Below are 27,007 nucleotides of genomic sequence, written 5' to 3'. Positions count from 1 at the left end.
AAGAAGCTGTCAAGAACCTCCCTGCAATCACAGAGGACTGTAAAGGGTGTGTGAGGCTGGGCGAGGTGGGTGTGTCCTGTCACAGGCGAAAGTCCTCCACAGACTGTGAGTGTGTGTGTTTGAGTCAGACAGGGCGTGTTTCCTCTGTTTCCATGCGATCACATGTCATTGTCTTACAACTTCATTTTTACAAACGTAAGATGCGCATGCTCACCACATCACTGATTCTGTAATGATACGGGATACCTTGGACATAATATGCATTGTGTATTGCTGTTCTGCAGTACAGCCCAAACAAACTTTGATGCATTATTTGAAACAATCTGTACTGTAAAAAGTAGGGATGCACCGATTTGAAAATTTTGGGCAATACCGATAACCGATAATTCTTTATATTTGAAAGCCGATAAACGACATATTGGCCGATAAATCTAAATCCAATTTTTTTATTTAATTTTTGAGAGCCTGATTACAAAAACAAAAGTCTCACCATTAATAGCCATGTCCCAAAGCACACAATTATAATGTTTTCAATATTTATATGACAGACTTGCAATGCACATGTTGAACTTAACTGTAGTTTCCTTTATCATATCATATTTCAAGCAATTCAAAACCATCATTGCAAACAGCGCACAGCTGAAGGAAATAATCCATTATTTAATAGCTTTATCAATAACGATAACATGAAAAATGAACATAGCAGCCGATATTGTGCATTCCTTGTAATTTAATTGACTATTTGAAGCACTGGAACCTAATCATTCAATGAATATTTAATTAGAATGAATAATAAATGAAAAATACATAATAAAAATTGCAGTACATCTTCAGCTTTTGATAGAAAGTTATTTTTTAAAAACAATTCGCATAAATTGCATGCATGTTAACAAAGTTGGCTGAAGTTCAAGTCATGTTTTTACGACAAAAAAGTTTTTTTGAGGGAAAAAACAAAACAAAACCACGAATCCTTAATTTGACTATATCACAGAATTCCGTGGGAAAGTGGGAAGATGTGTCATTAGCCGCACCTCATGGGAGAGCTCACCGCAGGCGAACTGAGGCTCGTGGGGCTGCGCAGGTGTGGTCTAACTGCAAAACCGGAACTATCCAGAAGGCAGTGGCCAGTTTCAGCGCAGTCTCCGACAGGCACAGACGCGCAAGAAGAGCAGAGGAGAAGAGGAGGACTTTTACAACTTTCATTGCGCTTTGTTTTGTTGAAACCGGTCATTGAATTGGTGCTGCAGTTTCTCCAGAGATGAGTTTGACCGGATCTCAGACCAGGCTCCACCAGATCGGCCGCAGATCCACCTCCCGGCCGGACCTCACCGCTGCGGGCTTCAGTTTACCCCGGAGTGACGGAGCGCAGCTTTTCATGAGTGGAAATGGATACCATTCTGACTTCAATGATGGCTATGTGCAGACCACAACACACACTTTCTCCAAAAACTCACTGGGAGGAGGAGGAGGAGGAGGAATGCAGGGGTGAGTTTCCATTAATAAATGATCAAGTTGTGCGTTATTTATAAACAAAGTCTGGAATAAAAAGTCGAGCTCAAATATTTCTTATCAGAGCTATGCAATACAATCACGTTCATTTTATATCTCTACTTTTACTATATCTCAACAATTGTTTATTTTACATTTTACAAGAGGGTGAAACATCTGATAAGAGGTGGATACTTCAGTGTGAAACAATTAAGAGCTCCAGACACACTATATGAAAGAGTAACATTTTAGCAATAAAAACTTGGCAGTGTCAGATATGACCTTTTGCCCTGTGAATGTTATTCTATTATGGCGCAAGACAGGAAACTGTCCATTAACAACGGAAAAACTGTCACACTGACTGAAATGTAAAAAGTACTTTCTGCTGTGGTCAAACTTGCAGAAAACTGTTAATGCACTGGACTTCAATGCATGAGGGTCAAAGACAGAAAAGGGTTTCAGGAATCAAAACTGAAGTGTAATACAGCTTTGAATTGTTGTTGTTTTTCAGTGCATCAGAATGGGTTCTGTTTAATATGTTTTTTTTTTTTTTTTCTGAGCAAAAATTAAATATCATACATTTTTTACCATGATTTACAGAAGACGCCCACTAAAATGTAATTCAGTGTGACAATCTTGTCAGGGATTTTTTACAACAAAAATGTATTTATGCCATATTAAAGACTAATTACTTTTACCCCAAATGCTAATTTTACATTTTTAAACTTTGCTCATTTGTCAGCAAGAATTTAATTTAGTATTCTCACTTATTCTTTTATATATTTTAATATGTACAGGTCAGACTAAATATGTTGTTTTAATTTTTACATAAATATAAGTGTTGTACTGAATGACAGTGGAGCATTATTTCACCCGCATTTTGACATTTTATTCTCCCAAAACTTATTTGAAACCTTAAAACGAGACGATTTTACCTGCATTTAATGTGCTTTCTATGTGTGTAAAATCACTTTTGTACATTTCTATTGATGCAACATCTAAATGTCATTATAATGAATGGTACATTATGAAATTCATAAAGAGTTTGTTTTTAAACACAGCATGTCAACTACTATTCCCATTTGAAAATGATGGATAAATCTATCCAACAGTACATTAAAAATCCTTTAATAGTTAAAGTGACCTAATGCATACCTGCTAAACTGTAACTACATTTTTGTGCATTTATGTATTTTTAATGTCAGTTAATTTGATTTGTTTTTCAGCATGACATCCATGTCTGTTCAGAAAAGAGCTCAGTTTCTTTACCAGGAATGTTTTAGCTATCTGAAGCGAGCGCAGAACCTGCTGGAGAACGTAGGTGTCATTCACACACACACTTTCACTGTGATGCATGTGACACACAGCGATTGATTCATGATTCTGTCATTTTTCTGCAGATGGCACCAGCAGCTGAAGTGGACAAGAACATGATGGCGGCAGCGGAGGCCATGGAGCAGATGAGGACGTGTGCCGTGGAATTGCGGAACGCCGGCCTTTCCAATGAAAACATCGTCCGCAAGTCAGTGTGTGATTGAGTGTGTGTGTTGTGACATAAACAAACAGAACCTGCTTACTTTAGCATGCAGACCAGCCCACTATGAGTACATGTCAGTTACCAGAAATATATTGTGACGTTTGTTCAGCAAGAATGGGTGTTTCTTCTACGACACATGCTTTTGGAATCGTGGACTAGGTTATTTGTCCACCAACATGAATCATAACAATAACCATTTTCATTTCCACAATATCTGGAAAGGTAAAAATAATGTGGTAGAAATTACATTTTAAGAAGACGATGTCCAACCCTTGTGACAAAGAAGTGCACTTTAACATAATTCCACTTACAAAAATAATAGACTTTAAAAGAATATAATTGAGTGTGAACTGATGTTTTTGGACATGTTATTTACAATTAAATGAAAATGTATTATAGTTTAAATTTATATTAAATGTAATTAGCTGAACTTAAAAGTGCTTTTTTGACCCACTTAAGTAATTCTTCATATGTAATTTCATAGTTAATACTTCTGTTGTCTTTGAAATATGGGTAAAGTTATGCTAAATGTACTGATAAGCATTTATGATAAACTAAAATATACTTTAATGTCAATTTACACATTTGTAATGATGAAGTTGCAATTTAGTACATTTATTAGCTTTAAATGTAATATTGATCAGTTAAAATATAATTAAGTGCTTTATTGTGTTAGTCAACACATCAAAACAAGTGCACTTCTTAAAAACATGACAAAAAATTACAACATAAGGATTTAAAATGTAAGACTTTTTGTTTGAAATTATTACAAAGTGCAGATTGTAAATGTGTGTTAAGAAATAGTCTTGAAAGTGAACTTAAATGGTATTTTATTGTATTAATATTATATTATCTGCAATTCAGTAATTATTAGATTTGGAGTACACACACAATACAGTTAAGTGCACTTCTTTTTCACAGGGGAAAGCTAGTTTCATAGCTAATATTTTCACATTTTTGCATAATTTTAAAAATGACAGACTGATTGGAAATGCACTAAAAAAAAAAACAGTTCTGATCGCATGTGATTGGATTTTTTAAATACTCATTTTAGTGCATGTGTTAAAATTCATTTCAAGCTGTAACCAAAAATACAAAAATTAGAGTTTTGGTGGAAATGACATTGCAACTGAGAAAATTCACAATGACAATACAAAGTTAAACACTTATTTTTAATCCAATTTGTTGAACAAACACCCAAATGTTTTTGAGGATAAAATAAAGAGGCATGTAAATTCAAAGTGTGGTTCTTGATTGTGTCTTCCAGTCTGGAGGAGTGTGCCGCCATCCACACAGAGATCCGTAACTCCATCACGGGCACCACTCTCCGCAGGACCGGCACCGTGAGCGGATGGGAGGATCCCACCAAGAGCTTTCAGGAGGCAATGCAGTGGATCAACCAGAAAAAGGTTTAAAACGACACACCTGCTCTTGTCTTGCACAAAGAGTCATTCACTGAATACACACTGGATTTAAATAGGCAAATGCTTCAGAGTCTATGACTGGATCATTATTACTGTGATTACTATGTTTCTAGCATGTTATATGTTTGGCAACAGTTCTTTGTAGCTTTTAATTTCTTAAATGTTGGAAGACAAATCATGGACGACAAAGCCAAGATTCATCAGTCTCAAACTGTGAAAGAATGGTTCAGAGAGCATGAAGAATCATTTTCACACATGAATTGGCAGCTCTGAGTCCAGACCTTAAATTCAGTGAAAGTCTTTGGGATGTGCTGGAGGAGACTTTACAGAGGTCTCACCTCTTGCATTGTCAATACAAGATCTTGACCAAAAATTGATGCAACTCTTGATGGAAAAAATGTTGTGATGTTATTTCTGTAAAGTGCCGTCCTGGAATATGGCCATGATGTGTCTTCCTACATGGTTGTTTAAGAAATGAAAAGCTACACACTCCATCAATTAGGGTTAGAAGAACTGTTGCCAAACATATAACATGCTAGAAACATAATAATCACTGCAGTAATGATCTATTTAAATCCAAACAGCAACTTTGTTTTGGTCGGGCAGTGCATAAATGAATACAGTCAGTCTACCTTCTAAGGATTAAACAGTTTAACTTTATCTGTCATATAAATTATTTCATTGCATGGTGCACTTTCACTGGGGCGACAGATAGATAAGGGTTATCCTATGATCTCTAACTCTTATTGTTGTCTTGACTACCTTATTCTCACACAACAATGGCAATAATCTCAAGCAACCCAAAAACAGCAGCAGTTTTTTGAAAAACAAAAAAAACACTTGTTGATTTGACAGATTTTTGACTATTGCAGTTTATTTGTGATATTAGTACATTGGTGGTACTTTACCATCAGTATTTGCAGGATTATTATCATTAACTAAAACTATTAAAAACATTTCTTTTCATTGAAATAATGCTGAAATTAAATAAAATATTATATACATTAATATATATAATATATTAGTTGAAAAATTTAGACTAAAATGAAAATTTGAAATGGTACTTTGGAAATAAACTGAAGCCTTTTGAAGCACTAAAATCATTAACTGAAAATAAATAGATATTTATAAAAATAAATTAAACCTAAATAGCAATATTTAAAAAACAAAACTAATAAAATGACAAAAGCACATAACAAAATTAAACTAAATATGAAAACTAGAAATATAAAAAATAAATGCTAATTAAAAATATGCATAAAACTACAATAAAAACTAAAATACTGCTGACTGTTGGACTAAAACTAGAAATATTCTTTAGTGTTTTTTAAAGAAGTCTCTTCTACTTCACCAAGGCTGGATTTATTTGATCAAAAATACTTTCAAAATATTGTGAAATATTATTACAGTTTAAAAGAACTGTTTTCTATGTGAATATACAGTATAGTAAAATGTAATTTATTCCTGTGATCAAAGCTGAATTTTCAGCATCATTACTCCAGTCTCAGTGTCACATGATCCTTCAGAAATCATTCTAATACACTAAGTGCAATTGTTACCTTAAAGAGCTGTTTTTTCCTTGATTTAACTTATTTTTTGGTATAAATGAATGTATTTAAGTTGCTTCAGTAGTATTAAATCCTATTCATTTAGATGTTATCATTTTTAGGTTACGATTATTTTCCAGTGTATGTGAACTGGCACAGCAGATCTGTTGGTCAGTTTATCTCCTGAGTTGTCTAGAGAACATCAGTGTTTTGAGACGACTGTGTGATTTCTCTCACCACGCTGAATGACGTGTGGAGGGTTTACAGTCAGTACAGCCCATAATGACGGCACTGCGCTGGAATTCACCCTCACACCTCAGCCTCCTCCTCCTCGAGTCCAGACTGGTTCAGTGTCTGCGAGAGTAATGAGATTCCGGCTTATCTCAGATTCTGACCCCCTGAAATCTGACTCATTTCCACTGAAAATACACAGAGAGAGAGGGAGTAGGAGTGTAAGAGACTCCCTGACTTGTTGTTACTTGTGTTAGTGTACAGAAGGACACACACACACCCACAGTAGGAGACACACCCGGCACTGCTGCGACACTCCCACCTCACTGGCCGTTTCAAAGCTTTGAGTGACTGTGGAAGATGAAAGACTTTAGCTTTCTTGATTCTTTAAAAACATAAGCCGATTCCCCCTGTCGGGTCAAACGGTTCTCATTGCGTAACCGCTCCATTCTGTGCCGATCCAGGCCAGCTGGTACAATTACAGTTTCATTTTCCACTGTGGGGCTGATAACGAAGCTCTTTGGAAGGTAATACAAAAGCAGCAGTTGTAACCCAACGGTTTACTGATGATAGGAGAAGTGAATAATATGTTATGGAAGATGATCAGATATTTCTTTTATTTTTATGTTTATGTTGCTCAAATAGAGCGCTTAGCCAGCTACAGAGAAACTAGTAGCCGGGCAACAGACAAGTGACCAATCCTGAGTGGCGACGTCACTTCACAGATTCTACCGAGAATTCCGGGCTGTGAACGGTTTGTAATTGTGCCGTTCTAGGCTCAAGTGGAAACACAACTGGAACTGTTCCTTAACATTCTAAGAACTGACTCGACGGTGGAAAAGCAGCTATAGTTCCAACCCAAATTCACTCCATTGATTTAGCCAATGTTGTGTTGTCAGGTCCAGTCGAGCTTCTTTCAAAATGGTAACATATAGAGCTGCACGAATAATCGTTAAAAGATGCCGATCTCAATACAAACACCCACGCGATCTTATTTCTAAATGATAGCGATTCGTCTCTCTTCAACCACACAGTATCATTACTCCTGTGCTGTAATAATTCATATTATCACAGAAGAACTGGGATAAAAGTTTATAATTTGGATATAAACACTGATGTCTGCGGTAGCAATCAAAAGTAACTTGATGCTTCAAATAGTGAATGTATTGATTACGTCGTTACACCAGTAGGTGGCGACAAGTGACTGTTTCATTCAATGTATTTGTCATTAAATCATTCATTCAATAGATTTGTTCAAAAACACTGAACAAATAGAAAACACAGTAAACAGAGTAAAGAAACAAGCGAAGACTTTATGAGTGAGTCATTGAATAATTCACTCAATCTGGATAAATTTTTTTTTTTAATTCAATATTTTCAAATAGACTGCAGCAATTTGCCAGAAGCTCTAAATGACATATTATTTTGTTTAGTAGTTTAATCAGACATCATGATCCCTGTTTTAAATAAAAAATATAGTGATTCTCAATTTATCCAGAATCGTGCAGCTCCAGTAACCTTAAAATGATAACATCTTAATTAACTGGGTTTATTCAAGTCAAAAATATTATTTAATATTGCTGAATCAACCTAAGTAGATTCATTTATACCAGGGGTTCCTAATTCCAGTCCTAATGTCCATTTTGTGCTCTGCGAAGTGGACTTAAAAGTGTATTTTGCCATCTTAAGGGAGATTTAAATCCCAAGCAGGTGTGTTTGCTTGAGATGCGACAGTTAAAATACATAAAAAGACATGTTACTAAATTATGTTTATTTTCATATTAAACATCACAACATACATTTATCATTTAGTTTAGGGCTTCTGAATTTGACAAATTAGATTAAGTGAAATTTATAATTAATATGTATGTACATACTATATAAATAAAATAAATATATGGATTTATACAGATTTTATACACATGTAGGCCTATATTAAATGAAAATATGGTAATTTATATTAAATTTATTTATAAAAGTATATAATGGCGTCAAATCGTAAACTCCTCTAATATGCGCAACTTCAGTTTTGTCTGTGTTTGATAAGATTGCAGGGTGTTGCGAATGAACACATTTTGTCAAATGAAGTGAACTTCAACTGGGAGTAGGGAGGGAGCAGTAGGGACCCTGTCAATCGGGACGCACCCAAGGACAAGGAGCTCGCTTTTAACGAGCTGATGATCTGAATGAGGCGTGTCAGATAAGAGACAGACGTACAAACTGTGCAGAGCAGGGAGGTGTGAGGACTGGAATTGATAACCCCTGATTCATAACAAACAAAATCATTTTCATGGGTTAAATCAAGTTAAAAAACAGCTTTCTAAGCCAACAATTGCAGGTTACCAGTTTTTACAGTGTACTGCTTACAAATGTTGCACATTTATCATCCACCTGAGACACACACACACATAAACACACACTCAGAGGTTAGACAGAGAACGCATTGTTTCTCCTGAGCAGGAAGAGGGAGGAGGAAAACAGGGAGTGTCTGTAGCCAAAGAACAGACAAAAGCAGTGAAAGTGACTGGGGTGAAACTGTTTTGCAGTGCTTTAACATTCTGATCTCTGTCTGAGTGAATGCTTGAAATATCTCTGCAGTCACCTAAAACAACAGCGCTGTTGCTCACCCGTCCCGAGGACCCTGACCCTGATTATATAAGAAGCTGCTGATCTGAGATCAGCATGAAAGAGTGTTTTAGTCCACAGCTGGCGTTAATGATTAAGCACTGCCACCTAGAGTTCATTATTGATGATGCCAAAAAGTGCACTAATTATTAACTTGTGTTCAAAAATCTATGCTTTCACACATTGAGAATAAATGAGCTTTAAAGTGTGTAATTTCTCCACCGAATGGAAATAACTGCTTCTGCAGCTTTTTTTGAAATAAGAGGATAAATCCAGAATACAGGAATACAAAGGGAAACATGCTTAGACAATTCCCGACAATCAGCTGAGGAAATGGAGGTTATATATACACAAGACAGGTGAAGATGAAGGTATTCCAAAAACAAGGAAACCAGTGAATAACAGGAAGAAACACAGGAAGTGAATGTTGAGACAACGGAACAAAACTGTGGAAAAAGGCTGCGTCTGAAATCGTATATTCTTTAGAGTAGGCACTTATTTTGAATAAATCACTTCACGACTGCTAAAAAGTATGTTCTATGAGTGTGAATGTAATCCGGATATACTACATTCGCCATGTTGTCATCATCATGTGACCTACCAGCCTCAGTTGCGTCACTTCATTGCCATTTACAAATCCTCTCCCGTGGCCTCATGAGATAGTAAAGTGTCCATCATATGCACACTTCAGAATCTCACCGGAAGTAGTAGGTCATCCGGGTATATTTTGCCTACACTTTTAGGAGTACTGTGAATTCAGACATACTTCTTTTGTCACATACTGTTTTTCGTCTACTATATAGTAGGGATGTATGATTTCGCATATGCGAGCCCAAATAATGCTGTGTTCCAGTTTCCCTACTCATACTGCGCCCTAAAGTATGTACTTCTGAGTGTGCAGCAGAAGCTCAGCCAACAAACAGCTCTCAGTTTTCAAGTTGTAATTACGAGCTCTACGAGGACGTGAACGTTTTTCTCAAGTCACAATATTGTAATTATGGTAATTCCACATACAAGGATGAATTGGGATGCAAGAGTTTTTGTAACAGCAGAACTGAAAATAATTTAATATATATTGCAGTTTTTATTATAGAAATTATAATATAAAGCAACAAAAACAAGAACTTTTCAATGCAAATGTTAGAGATTGTTTGGTTTGAGATTTGTGAGGATAAAATAGACATTGCTGTAATTATATATTGCGCTGTCAGACTTCTGGAGCAGATCAGGTTTATGGAGTAAGTTCCTGTGGTTTCCAACAGTGATTGTGAAACAGAAAGTTAAACCACAGGAACTTACTGGGTTATTCTGACTTAATTTACCCTGTTTAATTTCTAACACATGTTTCCGGGATACCCTTTAGTGTTTATATAGTGAGAAGTGTAAAATGGTTGTGTTTGTGGGCATATGTTTACATGTGTGTGTGTGTGTGTGTGTGTGTTGTAGAGACTCATTGAGACCTCACCCTTCGGTGAAGATGCGGAGACCATCAGCCAACAAATCATGAATCACAACAAGTTCCACAGTTCAATCCAGAGAAGCCTGGAGGTGGACAGAGCACGGGATGAACTGGTATGAGGAAAAATTAAACTGCTAAAATGCATGGTAACACAAGTGTCCAATATCAAAACGCTTTTCACAGGATGAATTATAAGTGTTTAAGCTAAAAATTTGATTATGATAAAATATGTAATGGGGAAAAAGACACTGTGTTATTTAATTGCGAGTGTGATGAACATGCCGTGACAGAGTCCGTTTGTGCTTCAGATGCAGAGCCGAGAGAAAGCTGGACTCCACGCTCTGGACCAGGAGTGGGACACGTTACAGGTCAGTTATCCAAACAAACGCAGAAATACAGATCCTGATATTGATTCTCAGCCTTGCCTAACCTTACACACCCTCCGTTTATGATTATTTACCTTTGTTTATTGTTCTTAGCAGATTCTGATTCTGAAAATATATATTATAAACAAGAATTTAAATACTACAATGTTCAGATTGTTATTTTGCATTACAGGCAGTTCAAATGTAATCTTTTCCACCATTTTAGGACATACTGTACAGATATTGGATTAGCATTTTACTGTTAAAAGATAAGATCAAGCATATATTTTAACAAATTACACTTCGTAATGATTTGTACAGCTTAAATAGACATTCGAAAAGGTTAGAATCAAGTGCCAATTATTAGAACATCAATAAAGATGCCTCAGTAAATGGTGTGATCATGCCAACATTAAAAGATCTGCCCGATCAGAATGACCATTTAAAGTTAACCAAAGCAATTTGATCAGGGTTAAAGGCTCAATCAGTTAACCAATACAGACTAATTGCACCTCAGCAGTGTTATACAATCAACAACACCAAAAACACTCACAGAAAGTGTAGTAGACTGAGTACAATTCTGACAGTTCCAGTTGTGGCCGCTAGGGGGTTTGTATGCTTATGTTGAGTGGGAAATTACCTGTGGAAGAAGAGTGTTCTGTCCTGTTGACATAGCCAGGTTGTGTTTGTCGACTCTGTAACCTTCCTGCATTCTCCTCTCTTGTGTGTTTTTTTGATGCCAAGTTACCACAGAAAGAAAGGTTAACTTACTGTCACATAAACTCCAATGAAACCGTCGTTGACGTACAAGAGCAAACCTCATTGGTTCTTGCATGTCAAGACCATTTGAGCTTCTGTTTACCATATTTGATGTGCTCTATGCATGTGAGCTGATCAGTGTTCATGTGTGAATAAAAGCCTAGAATTTACATTTACACCAATTTATTACTGAAGTAAAAGTCATCTAATACAATATTATAATAGTTTCAAAAAGTATCCAAAACATAAACATTATGAATTTAAATACATTCATATTTAAAAGGCAACCAACTTTCCAATATTTGAGCATCTTCAAAGTAGCTTCCAACTTCACGAGCTGAATCTTGCACCTGTTGTTGACTGCATTAATATGTTGTGATCTTTTCTTCTTCCCTGCATGTAGAAAATGTCTCATTTGCGTGCAGCTCAGCTGCGAGACTTGCAGGGCATCATCGAGGAGATCTCCAGAGCCATCATGTGGGTCAACGACAGGGAGGAGGAGGAGCTGGTGTTCGACTGGGGCGATAAAAACATCAACAACTACATCCCCCGCAAACAAGAGAGCTACTCGGTGAGGAGACGCACTCAATCGACACATGCTGTTTATCCATGAGCAGAAGAAATAGGGCCAGAATTACTAAACTGGGCACATTAGTGAGAGACTGCAATCCCATAACTGACAATGAACGTATAATATATTTATTAAAACTCTCATGTAAGTGCCTGATGATTTTATCTTATTTTCCTACTAGAAACTGATGAGTGATCTGGAAGAGAAAGAGAAAGAGCTGAATAAACTGAAGGTGAAGGTGGACAACCTCCTGAAGAACCAGCACCCAGCGTCGGATAAGATCGATGTGAGGAAACCTGCTCAACACACAGAAAAACTCTGGCTTAGCCTAATTTCACAGTCAGAAAAGGTCCATTAGTGATGATTGAAGCACAGCTCGCACTGAAGACACTTTCTCACCAAGAATCAGTTGTGATGTCATTTCCACCAAAACTCTAAATTTAGTGTTCTTGGCTACTGAGAGTCACTGGTGTTGGTGACAAGCGTGCTTGAGATGAATTATGACACACGCACTGAAATGAGTAGAAAAAATACAATCACTTGCGATCAGAACTCTTTTTATTGTGCGCCATTTCCATTCAGTCATGCAAAAATGTGAAAATATTAGCTATGAAATTAGCTTACCCTTGTGAAAAAGAAGTGCACTTAACTGTATTGAGTGTGCACTTCAAATCTAATATTTACTGAATTACAGATAATGTAATATTAATCAAATAAAAGGACATTTAAGTTCACTTTCATGACTATTTAAGTACACACTTCTAAAATGAATGATTGCACTCATTTTGATGTGTTGACTAACATAGTAAAGCACATGTAAAGTACTTTGTTATATTTTAACTGTTGTGGGTTTTACTGTAATAGGTTTTAAATGTACTAAAGGCAACTTCATCATTACAAATGTACTACATTAATGCAACCATACCTTTAGGCTGTAAAAACTTCTCATTCGTGCTGTAGATTTGAGTAATACCTCATGTCGTGCATCAGTTTCTCTAGTGTGATTTCAGACTTGTGATTTTTCTCTGGCAAACAATAAAGCGAGTGAAAAAAGCCCATAGATGGACCCTGGGCCAGAGAGACACATATGATGGGCTCTTTTAAATTGTTTGACAATCACATTTGAAGAATTTTACAAGAATTTTCATCAATTAATTTAGCTTGAACCACTTATTGTACAGGCGCAGATCTGTTTTAGATCATTTTATTAGGTTTACAAAAATAACTGTAATGTTGTATTATAATGCTGTATAATGTTGTAAAATGAATTCTGCACAGCACTGTGAATAAGCTCTTCTCTCTGGTTCTTCCAGGCTTACATGGACACGCTTCAAACCCAGTGGAGCTGGTTACTGCAGATCACCAAGTGCATCGATGTTCACCTGAAGGAGAACGCCGCGTACAGCCAAGTAAGGCTTCGAATCTTTGATTTATGATTAAAACAACTGGTCATGGCTAAGGGTTAGAGCTGGCCCATATGACGATATACTGTATATTGTAGTGAATAGTACAGAATTGATGAATATTCATGTAAACTTACACACTGGCTCAATTATCTGGTTGTAGCAGATCAAGATTATCAGTGATAAATGAGTTTGGGCCTGAGAGGACTGATTCTGTTTTTATTCCTTTGTAGTTCTTTAAGGAGGCCAATGAGACGTACACCAGACTCCAGAAAGACCACGAGTTGATCCGTAAGAAGTTTATCTGTGACAAGAACACACCTCTGGAGAATCTCACTGAAATGCTCAAAAACCTGGAGGTGACTGCCGCAAAATCTCAGAGTGAAACACCTGTAGAGTTAAACAGACAAACACATAGCTTGTGAAGTTGTATATGGTGTGACTGCACTTGAAAAATCACCATGTGCTCACAAAATCATGTTGGTGTGTTTGTGTAGAAAGAGAAGGAGAGGATGATAGATAGTAAGAGGCAGGTTCAGACGCTGGTCAGTAAGTCCAAGAACATTGTGTGTCTGAAACCTCGTAACCCAGAGGAGAAGAGCAGCAGTCCGGTCATAGTGAAAGCTCTGTGTGACTTCAAACAGGATCAGGTGAGCCTCATCATTCACAAACACATACAAATCTATATATAGCAAATCTATTGAGTGAATGATTCAATGACTCACTCATGTATACTTCACTTGTTTCATTACTGGATGAATCAGTGTTTTTGAAAAAATCTCTTGAATGAATGATTCAGTGACAAATACATTTTTAACAGTCACTTTTCACCACCTACTGGTGTAACGATGTGATGCAATGTTTATTTAAAGCGTCAAGTTACTTTCCAAAGGTGATTTTGCTTTTTTTTGACCGCTACTGTAGACATCAGTGTTTATATCCAAACTATAAACTTGTATCCCAGTATTTCTGTGATAATTTGAATGATTGTAACAGAACCCAGAATTTATGGTATGTTCAAGTCCTCCTGGGAAGTACGTATTTACAATTTGGGAAGTCGTAATTACGATGCCAGTCACTTCCATCGAATGGCGGTGTTTGTACAGCAAGGTTTTTTTAAATCTACTTCTAGAAAATTGCTGCATATACCAAGCATATAATAACTTTTTCAGTTTCTGAGACAAGTAAACATTCAATTTTAACAAAAATTTACCTTCAACTAGTGACGTTGCATTATTTGATTCTGCCGTGTTTCTCATTGACATGCCCTCATCTCAAAAAATCCAGTGTTTCCCACTCGTAATTATGACTTTGTGGGGGCGTTCATGTTCGTTCAACTCGTAAATATGATCTTTTTGAAATTACTTGAATGCATCTTTAGCTCCAGCCCTAGTCCGCCCTTGGTTAGTTGTTTCAGGTGTCATTTCAAGCTAGAATTAAATCTCCAGAAGAACCCCTGGTTTAGTATGTAAACGCACAGTGCATATATTTCTGATGTTTCTGCAAAACCATATGAACCACTGAAACACAGTGTGGATGTTACAGAGGGGCATTATGAAGGGGAATGAAGGCATTCTGAAGGACAACACTCAGCGCAGCAAGTGGCATGTCACTGGACCTGGAGGACTGGAAATGCTGATCCCATCCGTGTGTCTGATCATCCCACCGCCAAACCCTCTGAGCATCAGTCTGGCGCAAAAGTACGACAAAAAACACACATGCACACTGATCACAGAGCATCTGACAGTGTACAGAAATGCATTGATTCTTTGATTGCCTGACAGGAACGAGCAGTACTACGAAGCCATCATGTCCATCTGGAGTCAGCTGTACATCAACATCAAGAGTCTGATTTCCTGGCAGTACTGCATGAAGGACATTCAGCACATCAACTCCCTCACGCTCTCTATGGTATGAGATGCTGCAGCATCAGAGCTTATTGCCCTCCAGATAATTTTAGATGCTTGCTGCTCCAATTAAAAAAATAATAATAATGATAAAAACATTATTAAATAATGCAATTCATTAAATAAACATGACTATTATTATACAATTTGGGCTGGGATGCTAGCAATCTGTTAATTCATGGTAGAAACATGCTGGCAACAAGAACAAATATCTGCCAATGGGGTTAATAAACTTCATTCAAAGGGAAAACAAGATTCATTTTCTGATCCCATTGGCGGATATTTATTCTTCTTTTAGCTAAAAACTCACTTTATTTAGATTTTTTTTAGAAAACAAGACTTAAGTTTCTTTTAGCCTCTTTAGTAAATCTATCTTGCTTTAGATATTTTTACTGGAAAACAAGACAAAAATGATAAAAATCTTTCTTTTGCGGTGTGTAAAGCCACTTTGACTTGATCTTTGGTTTCATATGGAATTATATTTCAACAATGTTTCAATCATTTGTCTCTTCTAGCTCTCAAAAATGCGTCCTGAGGAGTATCGCAACATTATTAAGAGCCTGGAGATTCACTACCAGGAGTTTATGCGTAACAGTCTTGGCTCTGAGATGTTTGGCGATGAAGACAAGAGAAAGATGGAGATGCAATACGCAGGAGCACAATCCCATTATGACCAGCTGGTGATCCAACTGCCCAGCTATAGTAAGACCAAAGACACTCACATGTTCTACAAATCCAGTCACATGCTCTAATTATTATACAGGACTGAAGTTGCCCATCCCTGATTTAGGACAACTTCATTCCATTACTGTTGCTTTACAAAGGAGTTTGTCTTTCAGGGGTGAGTGGAATGAAAACAACTGAAGTGATGGTGGAGACAGATGGGAAGAAGGTGGTGACGCCTGGAAAGACAACGGTCATCTCGGGGCTGAATGTCAATCTCATGACAGACCTGAGCGCTCTCAGACGCAGACTAGAGGCAGCGGAGTCAGGCTTGATTCAGCATCTCCACGTGTCTCTGAAGGAGAACGGTGTACAGCAGTGCTCCCAAAGACTTGTGCTGCTGCAGGTACAATCACTGTCAGTGGCATACTCTGCTGGAACAACCAGTGATGGACTAATATATTGTCCAAGCCAATTATCAGCCACTATTAAAAGTACATTTGCATAATGGTCTGTTTCCGGTCTGTTTTATCAGGGTGTACATCGTGATCTGGACTCCATCCGGGACGAGTACCTGCACCTGAGGGAGAAGATTTTAAGAGAACTGGATGGAAGCACTAACCCAGAGCAGACCAAGTACCTGCGCAGCGAACTGGACATCATCAACCAGAAACTGGGCAGTCTGCAAGGCTTATCAACCGCATATATCCAGAGGCAAGAACATTTAAAGAGGACCTATTATGCTTTTTTCCATGTTCATCTTTCTTTAGTGTGTAATGTTGCTGTTTGAGTATGAAAAGGCTCTGCAAAGTCCCTCCAAAGGATGTTATTCTCTATATTAGTGCGCACTGTTACTGAACTCCTTCAAATGCCTCTATTGTAGTCTTGAGTTTTTGTCGGGGAACGAACACGTCACAACGAACACAAAAGGTCTTCAAAGTTTCAGAGATCAAAGATGAATGAAGTTTTTGTCTTCTAAAAGAAAGAAGCTATTCTGAATTGCCTGAAATGAGTCAGTAATTCCAGTCTTACTTCCTGCTTGAACTTGGGTAGGTCTTTTTAAGACATTTACATAATGGCAGCCTATGGTCTTCATTGGCTGCCCTGAGCAACATCTACTTTAACCCACCCTCAAAGACTTTTAAGGGTTTGGTTTGTGTTGTTTATGTTGAGAAGACACTGTTTTCTGCTGCACAAACAAATCCAATTTGATGCACTTTTAAAGGATCAGATTGATGCGGTAAAACCAACGCCATTGATGCTGTTCAAACTGGGCCATCTGACCAATCAGAGTAGAGTAGACCAATCACAACAGACACGACCATCTTATCAATCAAAGCAGAGTAGACCAATCACAACAGACTGGACCATCTGACCAATCAGAGCAGAGCAGGCTCTTGGAAAGGAGGGGCTTAGAGAGACACTTTTATGGGGAAATGAACCTATGAATGGCAGACTTATAGTTATTTCTGTGCATGATAGTAGAAAGTATTAGTCTGAGAAGTAATGAGTAGAGTTTCATAGGTGTTTGTCTGTGTTTCCAGGCTCACTGCTCTTCAAGCTCTGCTCCAGAGCCTCCTGCAGGCTGAGGACATCATTAAAGTCCATGAGGCTCGTCTTACAGAAAAAGAGACGAGTTCTCTTGATCTGAATGAAGTGGAAAATTACCGCACGACTCTGAAGGTAAATTTTATGCACTTTTTTCTTCCTATAGAATAATAATTTAAATGGCGTCTCCAGATTCAGAAATTGGTGCTACCTGACTAGAGAAAACAGGGAAAAATACCTATTTAGCCAAATAGGTAGGAGAACTTCAACACCTATAATGCACTGGGCTTATTACAATCCAAGGCCACTCCCATTCTGCTATGGATACGCTTAACCAGAGTCAAATAGCACCTTGCTTTAGCAGGAAATACTTCTAAGCAAACTTTTAGTCATAATAATGTTGACTTGTATTGTTATAACGTGTAAAAACATGAATCACTCAGTCCAGACTCAAAATCATAGAGCATGTCTCATTTATATGTCTATTTGAATGTGCCATGCAGCTCATGAAAGCAGAACTGGAGCAGAAGAAGGGTGTTTTGAAGGCTATGGAGTCGGAGCTGTCCAAGGCTGTACACTGGAACAGTCAAATAGACAAATCTTTCCATCAGTGTGATGTTGATCTGTCCAGATACACAGAGCTCGTCGGACAGATGACTGACCGCTGGCGCAGGATTGTGACTCAGATTGATAGCAGGTGTGGAGAGATATGGTGCTGGTTGCACTTCTGGGATACACAGCGACAAATGTTGTAGAAATGTAGAAAGCACCACCACCATAATATAGTTTTATTCCATTCCTTGTTTGTTTATCAGGGTATGGGATCTGGAAAAACAAGAGAAACAGCTGAATCACTACAAGCAAACAAGCTCCATGCTAAACAGATGGATTCAGGAAACACGTCAGCGGCAAGATGCCCTCCAGATTACTAAGTTCAACAGCGTGGATAATTTAATGGACCACCTGAACCAACAAAAAGTCAGTCCAATACACTTCCTAAATACCCACGTTTGGTCAAATGTCCTTAGATCTGTTTCAAAATCAAAATTTCCAGCTTAAATACATATAGTCTGACATATAGATTTCAAACTTGAATCAGACAAATAGTTGACAAGATGCTTTCATGTAAAACCAAAGATATTCATCAGATATTAACTCATCAGTGCACATCAATGTTTCTAGCACATAACAACAAACACAGCCACAGTGTCCGTTTCACAAAAAAATGATGAGTCCTTTTCTGTCATCATTTTATGATCTTCAGTTAACTATAATAACCCTGCACAGCAAAGTCCCCGGAGTTAAATCAACTCTGCTTAGAGTACATATGGTCCCTCTCTAAATATTGTTAAAATAACAATGAAGCAGAGTTAAAGTCAGTTGTTTTTTTTTGTGTGTTTCTCTTTTCTTTAGTGATTCTGCTTGTTAACAGCAGGTGTTCATCAATAATACTCAATCATCACTGAATTAATCGCTTAATTATCTCATTAACTTTAACTCTGCTTCAGTGTTAATTTAACACTATTTAGAGAGGGAACATATGTACTCTGCACAGAGTTGATTAACTCTGGGGATTTTGCTGTGTGGTTTGGATAAAATATGTTATATTGAGAAAAATATTTTGTCAACCAACAGGTGCTGTATTCTGAGATAAAAGGAAAGAAAGAAAAAGTGGATGATGTGGTCAAAGACGCAGACACCTGTGCTGCCTCCATAAAGGTGAGACTCTTGTTTTAATTATTACAAAAAGTATATACAAACGGTACAAAATCTGAGTTCTTATATCACTGTTTTTTGCAGGACTATGAGCTCCAGCTGGCGTCCTACAGTGCAGGTTTGGAGACGCTGCTCAACATTCCCTTTAAGAAGACTATGCTGCAGTCTCCAGCCACTGAACTGAGGCAGGAGGTAACAAAACCTTTCACATGTAGCACTAAACATTGTGAACTAAAGAGATAGTTCACACAAAAATTACAATTATGTTATCATTTACTCACCGTCAAGTTGTTCCAAACCTGTATGAATTGCTTTCATCTGCTGAAGATATTTTGATATTTTGAAGAATATGGGTAAGCAAACAGTGGATGGACCCCATCGACTTCCAAAGTACGAGTAAATGATGACAGAATTGTCATTTTTGGGTGAACTATCACTTTAAAATTACAGTTCACCTGATTTACTTTATTTTGAATTTATGAGTACTCAACATATCTTTTCTACCTTCACTAAAGGCAACGGAGTTGCAGTCACACTACATAGAGCTCTTGACGCGTTCAAGTGACTACTACAAATTCCTTGGAGAAATGCTAAAAAACATGGAGGAGTTAAAGGTAAATGTAGTGAATATATCTTTCCAAATGAAAATCCAAATAAGGGTGTCGCGACAGCATGGAGTTCATTAGATGCCATTGCCAAATTAAATATAAATGAATAATTTATATTATTATAGTGCTTTTATAAGCAGGGTTATTATCATTAACTAAAACTTAAACTATTAAAAACATTAATTAATTGAAGTAAAAAAAAATACAGATATAAATATTACACTACATATGATTAAATTAGCAGGTATAAGGTTAAGGCAGTTAAGTGTAGTACTAATAGGAAACAAAAAGGAAGTACAATCCTCATAACGCTTTCTTAAAAGTGAGAAATATTTGGCAGGGTTAAATTGCGTTCACTTGTTTAAGATGCATTTTATTTATTTTGGTTTACTACTACTACTCACTGTGGACTTTTCTTTTGAATTAGATGCGGAACACTAAAATTGAGCTTTTGGAGGAGGAACTGAGACGCCACAAGGACAACCTCCAAGACCAAACCATTAAGAACAAGTCACTGGAGGACAGTCTGACTCGCTATCGGCTGGAGCTGACCCAGTCTAAAGAGCAGCTTATATCTATGGAGGAGGTGAAGAGAACCCAGGCTAGGCAGTGCAGTAGTGCTCAGGAAAGCCTGGACAGCACCCATAATCAGCTGAAGAGCTTACAAGACGAGATGTCCCGCCTCACGTTTCTCATTGAGGAGGAGAAACGCAAGCGGAGGCTGGCTGAGGAGCGATACACCAACCAGCAGGAGGAGTATGAGCTTGCTATCCGCAAGAGACAGAAAGAACTGGACGAGCTCAGTATGTCCAAAAGCCAATTTGAAAGGGCCATCAAAGAAAAGGAACGAGAGATTGAACGGCTGAAATTACAGCTGGACGATGAGGCCTCCCGGCGCAGTGCAGCAGAAGCTGAGACCTCAAAGGTAAGAACGCAGTTGAACCAGGAAATTAATAGCCTAAAGCAAATGTATGAATCTGAGATCCACATCACCAAGACCACTGTGCTCAAGACAACACAGCAGAAGGAGGAGGAATCAACAACTCTAAGACTTCAAATGGATAGGTTAACCTCTGAGAAAAGAGACCTGGAAGAGGAACTAAGAAAGGTGCAGCTTTCTTTCTCCCACTCAGAAGCAGCACGGAGGAAAGCAGAAGAGGACGCACTTCAGCAGAGGTCTTCAGCGAGCGAGGGAAGCAGGTGCAAGAGGGAACTGGAGACACAGATTCATCTCATAACACGTCAGAAGGAAGAGATTGAAACAAGACACAGGGTGGAACTGGCAGATGCCAACAGAGTTGCTCAGGAAAAGGCCCGTGAGATTACCTTGTTGACCCAGAATCTACAAGACGAGACCAGGCGTAGGAAAGCCGTGGAGGTTGAGAATCAAAGTCTCAGGCAGTCTCAGGCTGAGATACTGGCTAAGCAAACTTCAAGCACAGAGGTCATTAACAAGTTGAAGATCTCGGAGCAAGAGCTACTCGTTGTAAAGAGAGAGATAGAGATGCAGAAAAACGATAAGAGCAAGTTGGAACAGAATGCCGCCAGACTGCAGAGTCGCATCAGTGAACTGCAGTCCAAAGTGAACGAGTTGCAGGCTGAACTGGAGAAAGAGAAGAGGAATAGTCAGGATGAGCTCACGAGGAGAAAACGAATGGAAACGGAGCTGGAGAAGGTGAACCAGACGTGCCGGGAATACACCACTACCATCAGCACACTACGGGTCCATCAAGAGAAGGAAAGTGCTTCTGGACGCAGGTATGAGCAGGAGCTTCGCAGCTCTAAGGATGAGTTGCAGAGAATCCAGAAGGAGTACAACGTTACCGTAGAGAATCTGACCAGAGTGAATGCAGAATTGAAGGCTTTGCAACAGCAGCTTCTACGGGAACAGGCCCTTGTCCGTGAGGCCAATCAACGAAACGATTCCCTCTACAAGACAATAGAGGACAAGACTCGAGCGCTAAATGAGAGCACCAGCGAGATTGAGAAGCTGCAGAACCTTACTCAGAATCTTACCAAAGAGCGTCTGCGGCTAGAAGAGGAACTAAGGAGTATGCGACTAGAGCGAGATGATGCGAAAAGAAGCCTGAGCACCATAGAGAGTGAAAGTGCTTCCCGATTGTCTGCCATTCAGTTCCAGTTACAAACCAGCAATAACAGAGCACTGGAACTGCAGGAACTAATCAATGAACTGACTAAAGAGAGGGAAAGTTTAAGGGTGGAAATTGCCCAAATCCAAAAGCAGTTCACGGAGGTATTTTATTCTGAGCGACACAACTGATTTTTTTTTTCCAAATCAGTTGAATAAAAAAATTCATGACCATTTTAATATAAAAATGGCTTTGCTGGGTAACGCTTTGCTGCATAATGACCTTTGAAAGCACATTTTCTGCATAACACTGCATGGTTGCAATCTTTTTTTCATATTTTCTCTGGTTTAAAAAAAATCCTAATTTTTGTTGCTTTATTCTAACCATTTTCATCAATCATTTTGAAATTGTGTGATGCATAAATCTTTCCTTTGTTAAATCCTCTAATTATAATCAAAATTATTTCTCTTTCTATGTTTCCAGACATCCATGATGATCCAGCGATCTGATGCCAACTACAAAGAGATTGTGCAAGAAAGAGATAGTCTTTTAATCAAACTGAAGCTGTCACAACAAGACAAAGAAAAGCAGCAGCGGTATGAAGAGGAACTCAGGCGCATCAAACTCTCCTTGGAATCTGAGACGAAACAGAAGCAACGTCTCCAGGATGAAGTTGATAGAATTACCAAGGATTTCAAGTACTGGAAAAGCCAATATGATTTGAAAGAGGGGCAGATCAGACAGAGTGAAGTAGATAGAGACAAAGTTGAGAGAGACAGAGCCTCCTTCCTGAGTGAGATCCAAAGATTGACAGCTGAGCTGAGGAGTGTAGAAGAACGCTACAAGAATCGTCTTCACAGCTCAGAAAAGGAAATCTCAGAGCTCTCTCGGAGGAAGGAGTCTTTGGAAATGGAACTGAGGAGGTTGCAACAGCGTCCAGTTGCATCCTGCAAGCATACTCAGACTGATGGGGTTTCCAAATCTGAGGGTACTGTCCAGAATATCACAGTGCAAGGTCTGCGTGGTGAGGTCTCACTTACTGAGCTAGTAGATTCCAACTTGCTTGATCAAACAGATTTGGATAAAATAAACCAAGGAAAACTAACGGGCAAAGATATCGAGCACAGACTCAGATCTTACCTGGGTGGCTCTGATTGCATCGCTGGTATCTATGATGAGGCCAAGGATAGGGTCATGCCCTTTTATCAGGCCATGAAAGAAGGTCTAATTCGACGGGGAACCACACTGGAGCTCCTGGAGGCCCAGGCTGCCTCTGGTTTCATAATTGATCCAGTCAACAATGTCTGCATGACGGTTGAAGAAGCGTGGAGGAGAGCTCTTGTGGGAAAGGAGTTTAAAGACAAGCTACTGTCTGCTGAGAAGGCTGTGACAGGATACAAAGATCCTGCAACGGGAAATATCATCTCACTCTTTCAAGCTATTGAGAAAGAAATCATAGAGAAAGGTCATGGAATTAGACTCCTGGAAGCTCAGATAGCTAGTGGCGGTATCATAGATCCTAAAGGGAGTCATCGAATTGATGTGGAAGTGGCATACAGGAAAGGCTACTTTGACCGTGAAATGAATGATATTTTGTCGTATGAGGGTGACGACACCAAAGGCTTCTTTGACCCCAACACCCATGAAAACCTCACATATCTGGATTTGAAAAAGAGATGCATCACAGATCCTAAGACTGGGCTTATCCTTTTGCCTTTGAAGGACAAGCAGAAGCCAAAGCAGACAACATCTCAAAAGAACACACTGCGCAAGAGGAGAGTGGTGATTGTTGACCCTGACACTGGCAAAGAGATGACCGTTCGGGAAGCGTTCCATCGAGAATTAATCGACTATGACACTTTTCTGGAGCTTTCTGAACAAGAGTGTGAGTGGGAGGAGATCACTATCGAAACATCTGATGGAAACAAGCGTTTGCTTGTTGTTGATCGCAAAACTGGAATGCAGTATGACATTCAAGAGTGCCTAAATAGGGGAATCATAGATAAACAAACCTTTGACAAGTACCGTGCAGGGACCATGACACTCACTGAGTTTGCAGCTATGATCACAAGTAAAAGCAATAGTTCGGAGCTTGCCATCTGCTCCAGCAGTCCTGAGGATGTTGCTACTTGCAGTAGTCCCACGCAGATCGCGCCATCATCTCCAACTGTCCGCAAACGATTTGCCAGTGTATCCATTACACTCTCCCCTCCAACTGATATTTTTGATGACCAGAGCCCAGTGGGAGCGATTTTTGATACAGAGACCCTAGAGAAGATAACCATCCCTGAGGCACAGCGACGTGGAATAGTGGACAACATCACCGCTCAGCGGCTCTTGGAAGCCCAGGTTTGCACTGGAGGAATTGTCAATCCTTCTACTGGCCAGAGACTCTCTCTGAATGATGCTGTCCAACAAAGCATTATTGATGAAGACATGGCTGCCAAGCTAAAACCAGCACAGAAGGCTTATGCAGGTTTTGAGGATGTGAAGACCAAGAGGAGACTTTCTGCTGCCGAGGCCATGAAGGAAAAATGGTTGCCTTATGAGGCAGGGCAGAGGTTTCTGGAGTTCCAGTACCTGACAGGTGGACTTGTAGATCCAGAAACCGGCCGCCGGGTCAGCATTGAGGAGTCCATCCGACGAGGATGGCTTGATGGCAAAGGGGCGCAAAAGCTGCAGGATACAAGGAACTACATTAAGAACCTTACCTGCCCTAAAACCAAACTTAAGATCTCATACAAAGAGGCCATGGATAACTGCATGGTGGAGGAGAACAATGGCATGAAGATTCTACCAGGCTACTTCTATGTCTACTAAAGGCATAAGCAGCCCCTACAATGTGTTGTCAGGACCAAGCTCTCGCACAGGGTCCAGGGCAGGATCTCGCACTGGCTCAAGAAGTGGATCACGCAGAGGCAGTGTCGACTACACCTCCTCTGTTTCTTACAGCTACATCTCATCTTAGCTATACAGTTAGTTGTGATTACTATGCTTAGTATGTACAATTTAAGTATGATTTTCTATTCAAGAGGATTTCAGTATGGGTTTGGGATACAGAATGTAGATTGACATCTTCTTTCACTTTTACTAGCACTGATCAATTTTCTTGGGAGTTTAAGATGTCTTTTAGATTAATGGTATTTTTCATTATTTACACAAGGGGAATTTTAGATTTGTCATGACATTTAACAATGTTTTCATCATTTCTTTTTTTTTTTTTCGGTATTTGAGATTGTTTTCATTTGCATGTTTATTTACATTTTACATTACATTCACATGTATTCATTTACTGTAGCAGACACTTCTAGCAATACAGCATAGAGCCAATAGCCGCTTTTCCACCATTGGGCTGAAGAACAGTTCCAGTTATATTTCCACTTGAGCCTGGTATGGCATGGCACGAATAAAAAACATTTTTCGGCCCAGAATTCTTAGTACTGTTGGCTAACTGTGCTGGTAGAATACGTGTGGTGACATTGCCACTCAGGTTTGGTCACTTGTCTGTTGCCTGGCTGCCAGTTTCTCTGTAAATATTTGATCATCCTCCATAACGAGGATGCTATTTACAGCTCATATCATCTGTAAACTCTTGTTTAAGGCAGCGACCGACTCATTTGTATTACATCACAAAGAGCTCCGTTATCAGCCCCAGAGTGGAAAATGAAGCCGTATGGCTGGGCCGGATTGGCACGGTTAAGCAATGAGGACAGTTTGGCCTGACGGCGGGAAAGCGGCTAATGTTAGTCATATAAAAACGCTACATTAAGAAACAAGTACTGTTTTTATCTAAATCGTCTGCTGACTTTGTATCAAAATGGATCTACTAATTTCAAAGTAGAAATCATATATTTTGAGATTTGCTTTTAATGAATGAATATTTGATCTGATTGTGTTTATATGGAGCAATTTAAACAATAAAAACTATTAAAATATAAACTACCATTATCTTGGTTACTTATTATGGGTTCAAAGTCTTTCTTATAGCATCACATTTGAAATTTCTTTTTACTCTTCTTTCCTTTCTTCTGAATATGAAAGCAGACCCATGTATATTAGAGTCGGGGTTGTAATTTATGCTGGCAACACTTTACAAAAAATTTGTAGGGTAAAGATTCTCCCCTTAGAAAAAGTTAGCATTTTTGGCAGTACATTTGAGGTCTGATTGATTGATGAGTATTATGAGAGCATGTGTAAATGCATTAAAACAAACTGTTGCATTAAATAATGTAAATAAAAAGCATTGTAACACTTCATTTTACGGTAGGCCTATGTCCTTATTACAGTAATTAGGATAAATTATGCATAATTACATGCAAGAAACCCTAAACCACGCTCTAATCCTAACCCAATATTACTCAGGCTACTTAAATGTTTAATTTAGTGTAAGGACACCTTAAAATTAAACCTAAAGCATTTCAGATGCAGCTTCTGTGCCACTTCAGTGGTGCAAAATGAATTTTGTTTATACTGGGTTTTATTTAATTGGTAACATCCCTATAGTTTTGAATTATTCTAATTACATTTATGGACTAAATGTAGGGATTTTACATAAAAGATGATGCTTTCATTTAATAAGGTTATAAAAAAGGCCTTATGCAGTCAACTCCAGAATTATTGGCACCCTTGTTAAATATGATCAAAGGTGGCTGTGAAAATAAGTCTACATTGTTTATCCTTTTGATCTTTCATTCAAGAATTTCACAAAATGCTAACTTTTCATTGAAGTAAAACAATTGAAAGTAGAGGGAAAATCTCATTATGAAATAAATGTTTTTCTCTAGTTCACGTTGGCCACAATTGTACTTTTTATCCATGTGTGCACCAAACCCATCTGGTGGGTTTGCTGCCAAAAAAGCTATTTTTTTTAATTATTATTTCATCTGACCATAGAAGCAGGTCCTGTCTGAAGTTCCAGTGGTTTCTGACAACTGAATATCCTGGAGGCTTTCCCTTGAAACCCTCCTGAACTACTTGAGGTGCTGTTAGATCGTTTTTTGATGCTTTCTCAGCCCAAGACCCCAATGGTTTCTGTCACTAATGAACTAACCACCACAGAGAATATG

General features: G+C 38.5%; 1 protein-coding gene across 1 annotated transcript; it reads left to right on the top strand.

Annotated features, from left to right (window-relative positions):
• The first annotated feature begins 1,079 nt into the window (after positions 1-1,079).
• dspa (desmoplakin a) lies at positions 1,080-25,880 on the top strand. The gene is given in 25 exon segments (XM_048162790.1): positions 1,080-1,485; positions 2,715-2,805; positions 2,889-3,010; positions 4,293-4,434; positions 10,299-10,424; positions 10,620-10,679; positions 11,839-12,006; positions 12,188-12,292; positions 13,320-13,415; positions 13,643-13,768; positions 13,907-14,059; positions 14,955-15,109; positions 15,194-15,320; positions 15,832-16,018; positions 16,156-16,385; positions 16,515-16,693; positions 17,524-17,662; positions 18,031-18,224; positions 18,343-18,505; positions 19,163-19,246; positions 19,328-19,435; positions 19,759-19,857; positions 20,279-22,105; positions 22,425-24,737; positions 24,739-25,880. Coding segments are annotated over 25 exon segments (7,392 nt in total). The 5' UTR covers positions 1,080-1,258; the 3' UTR covers positions 24,910-25,880.
• Positions 25,881-27,007: the final 1,127 nt, after the last annotated feature.

The sequence above is a fragment of the Megalobrama amblycephala genome, linkage group LG17 (assembly GCF_018812025.1).
Source record: "Megalobrama amblycephala isolate DHTTF-2021 linkage group LG17, ASM1881202v1, whole genome shotgun sequence".
Lineage (NCBI taxonomy): Eukaryota > Metazoa > Chordata > Actinopteri > Cypriniformes > Xenocyprididae > Megalobrama > Megalobrama amblycephala.
This window is presented reverse-complemented; position numbering and strand designations above follow the sequence as displayed.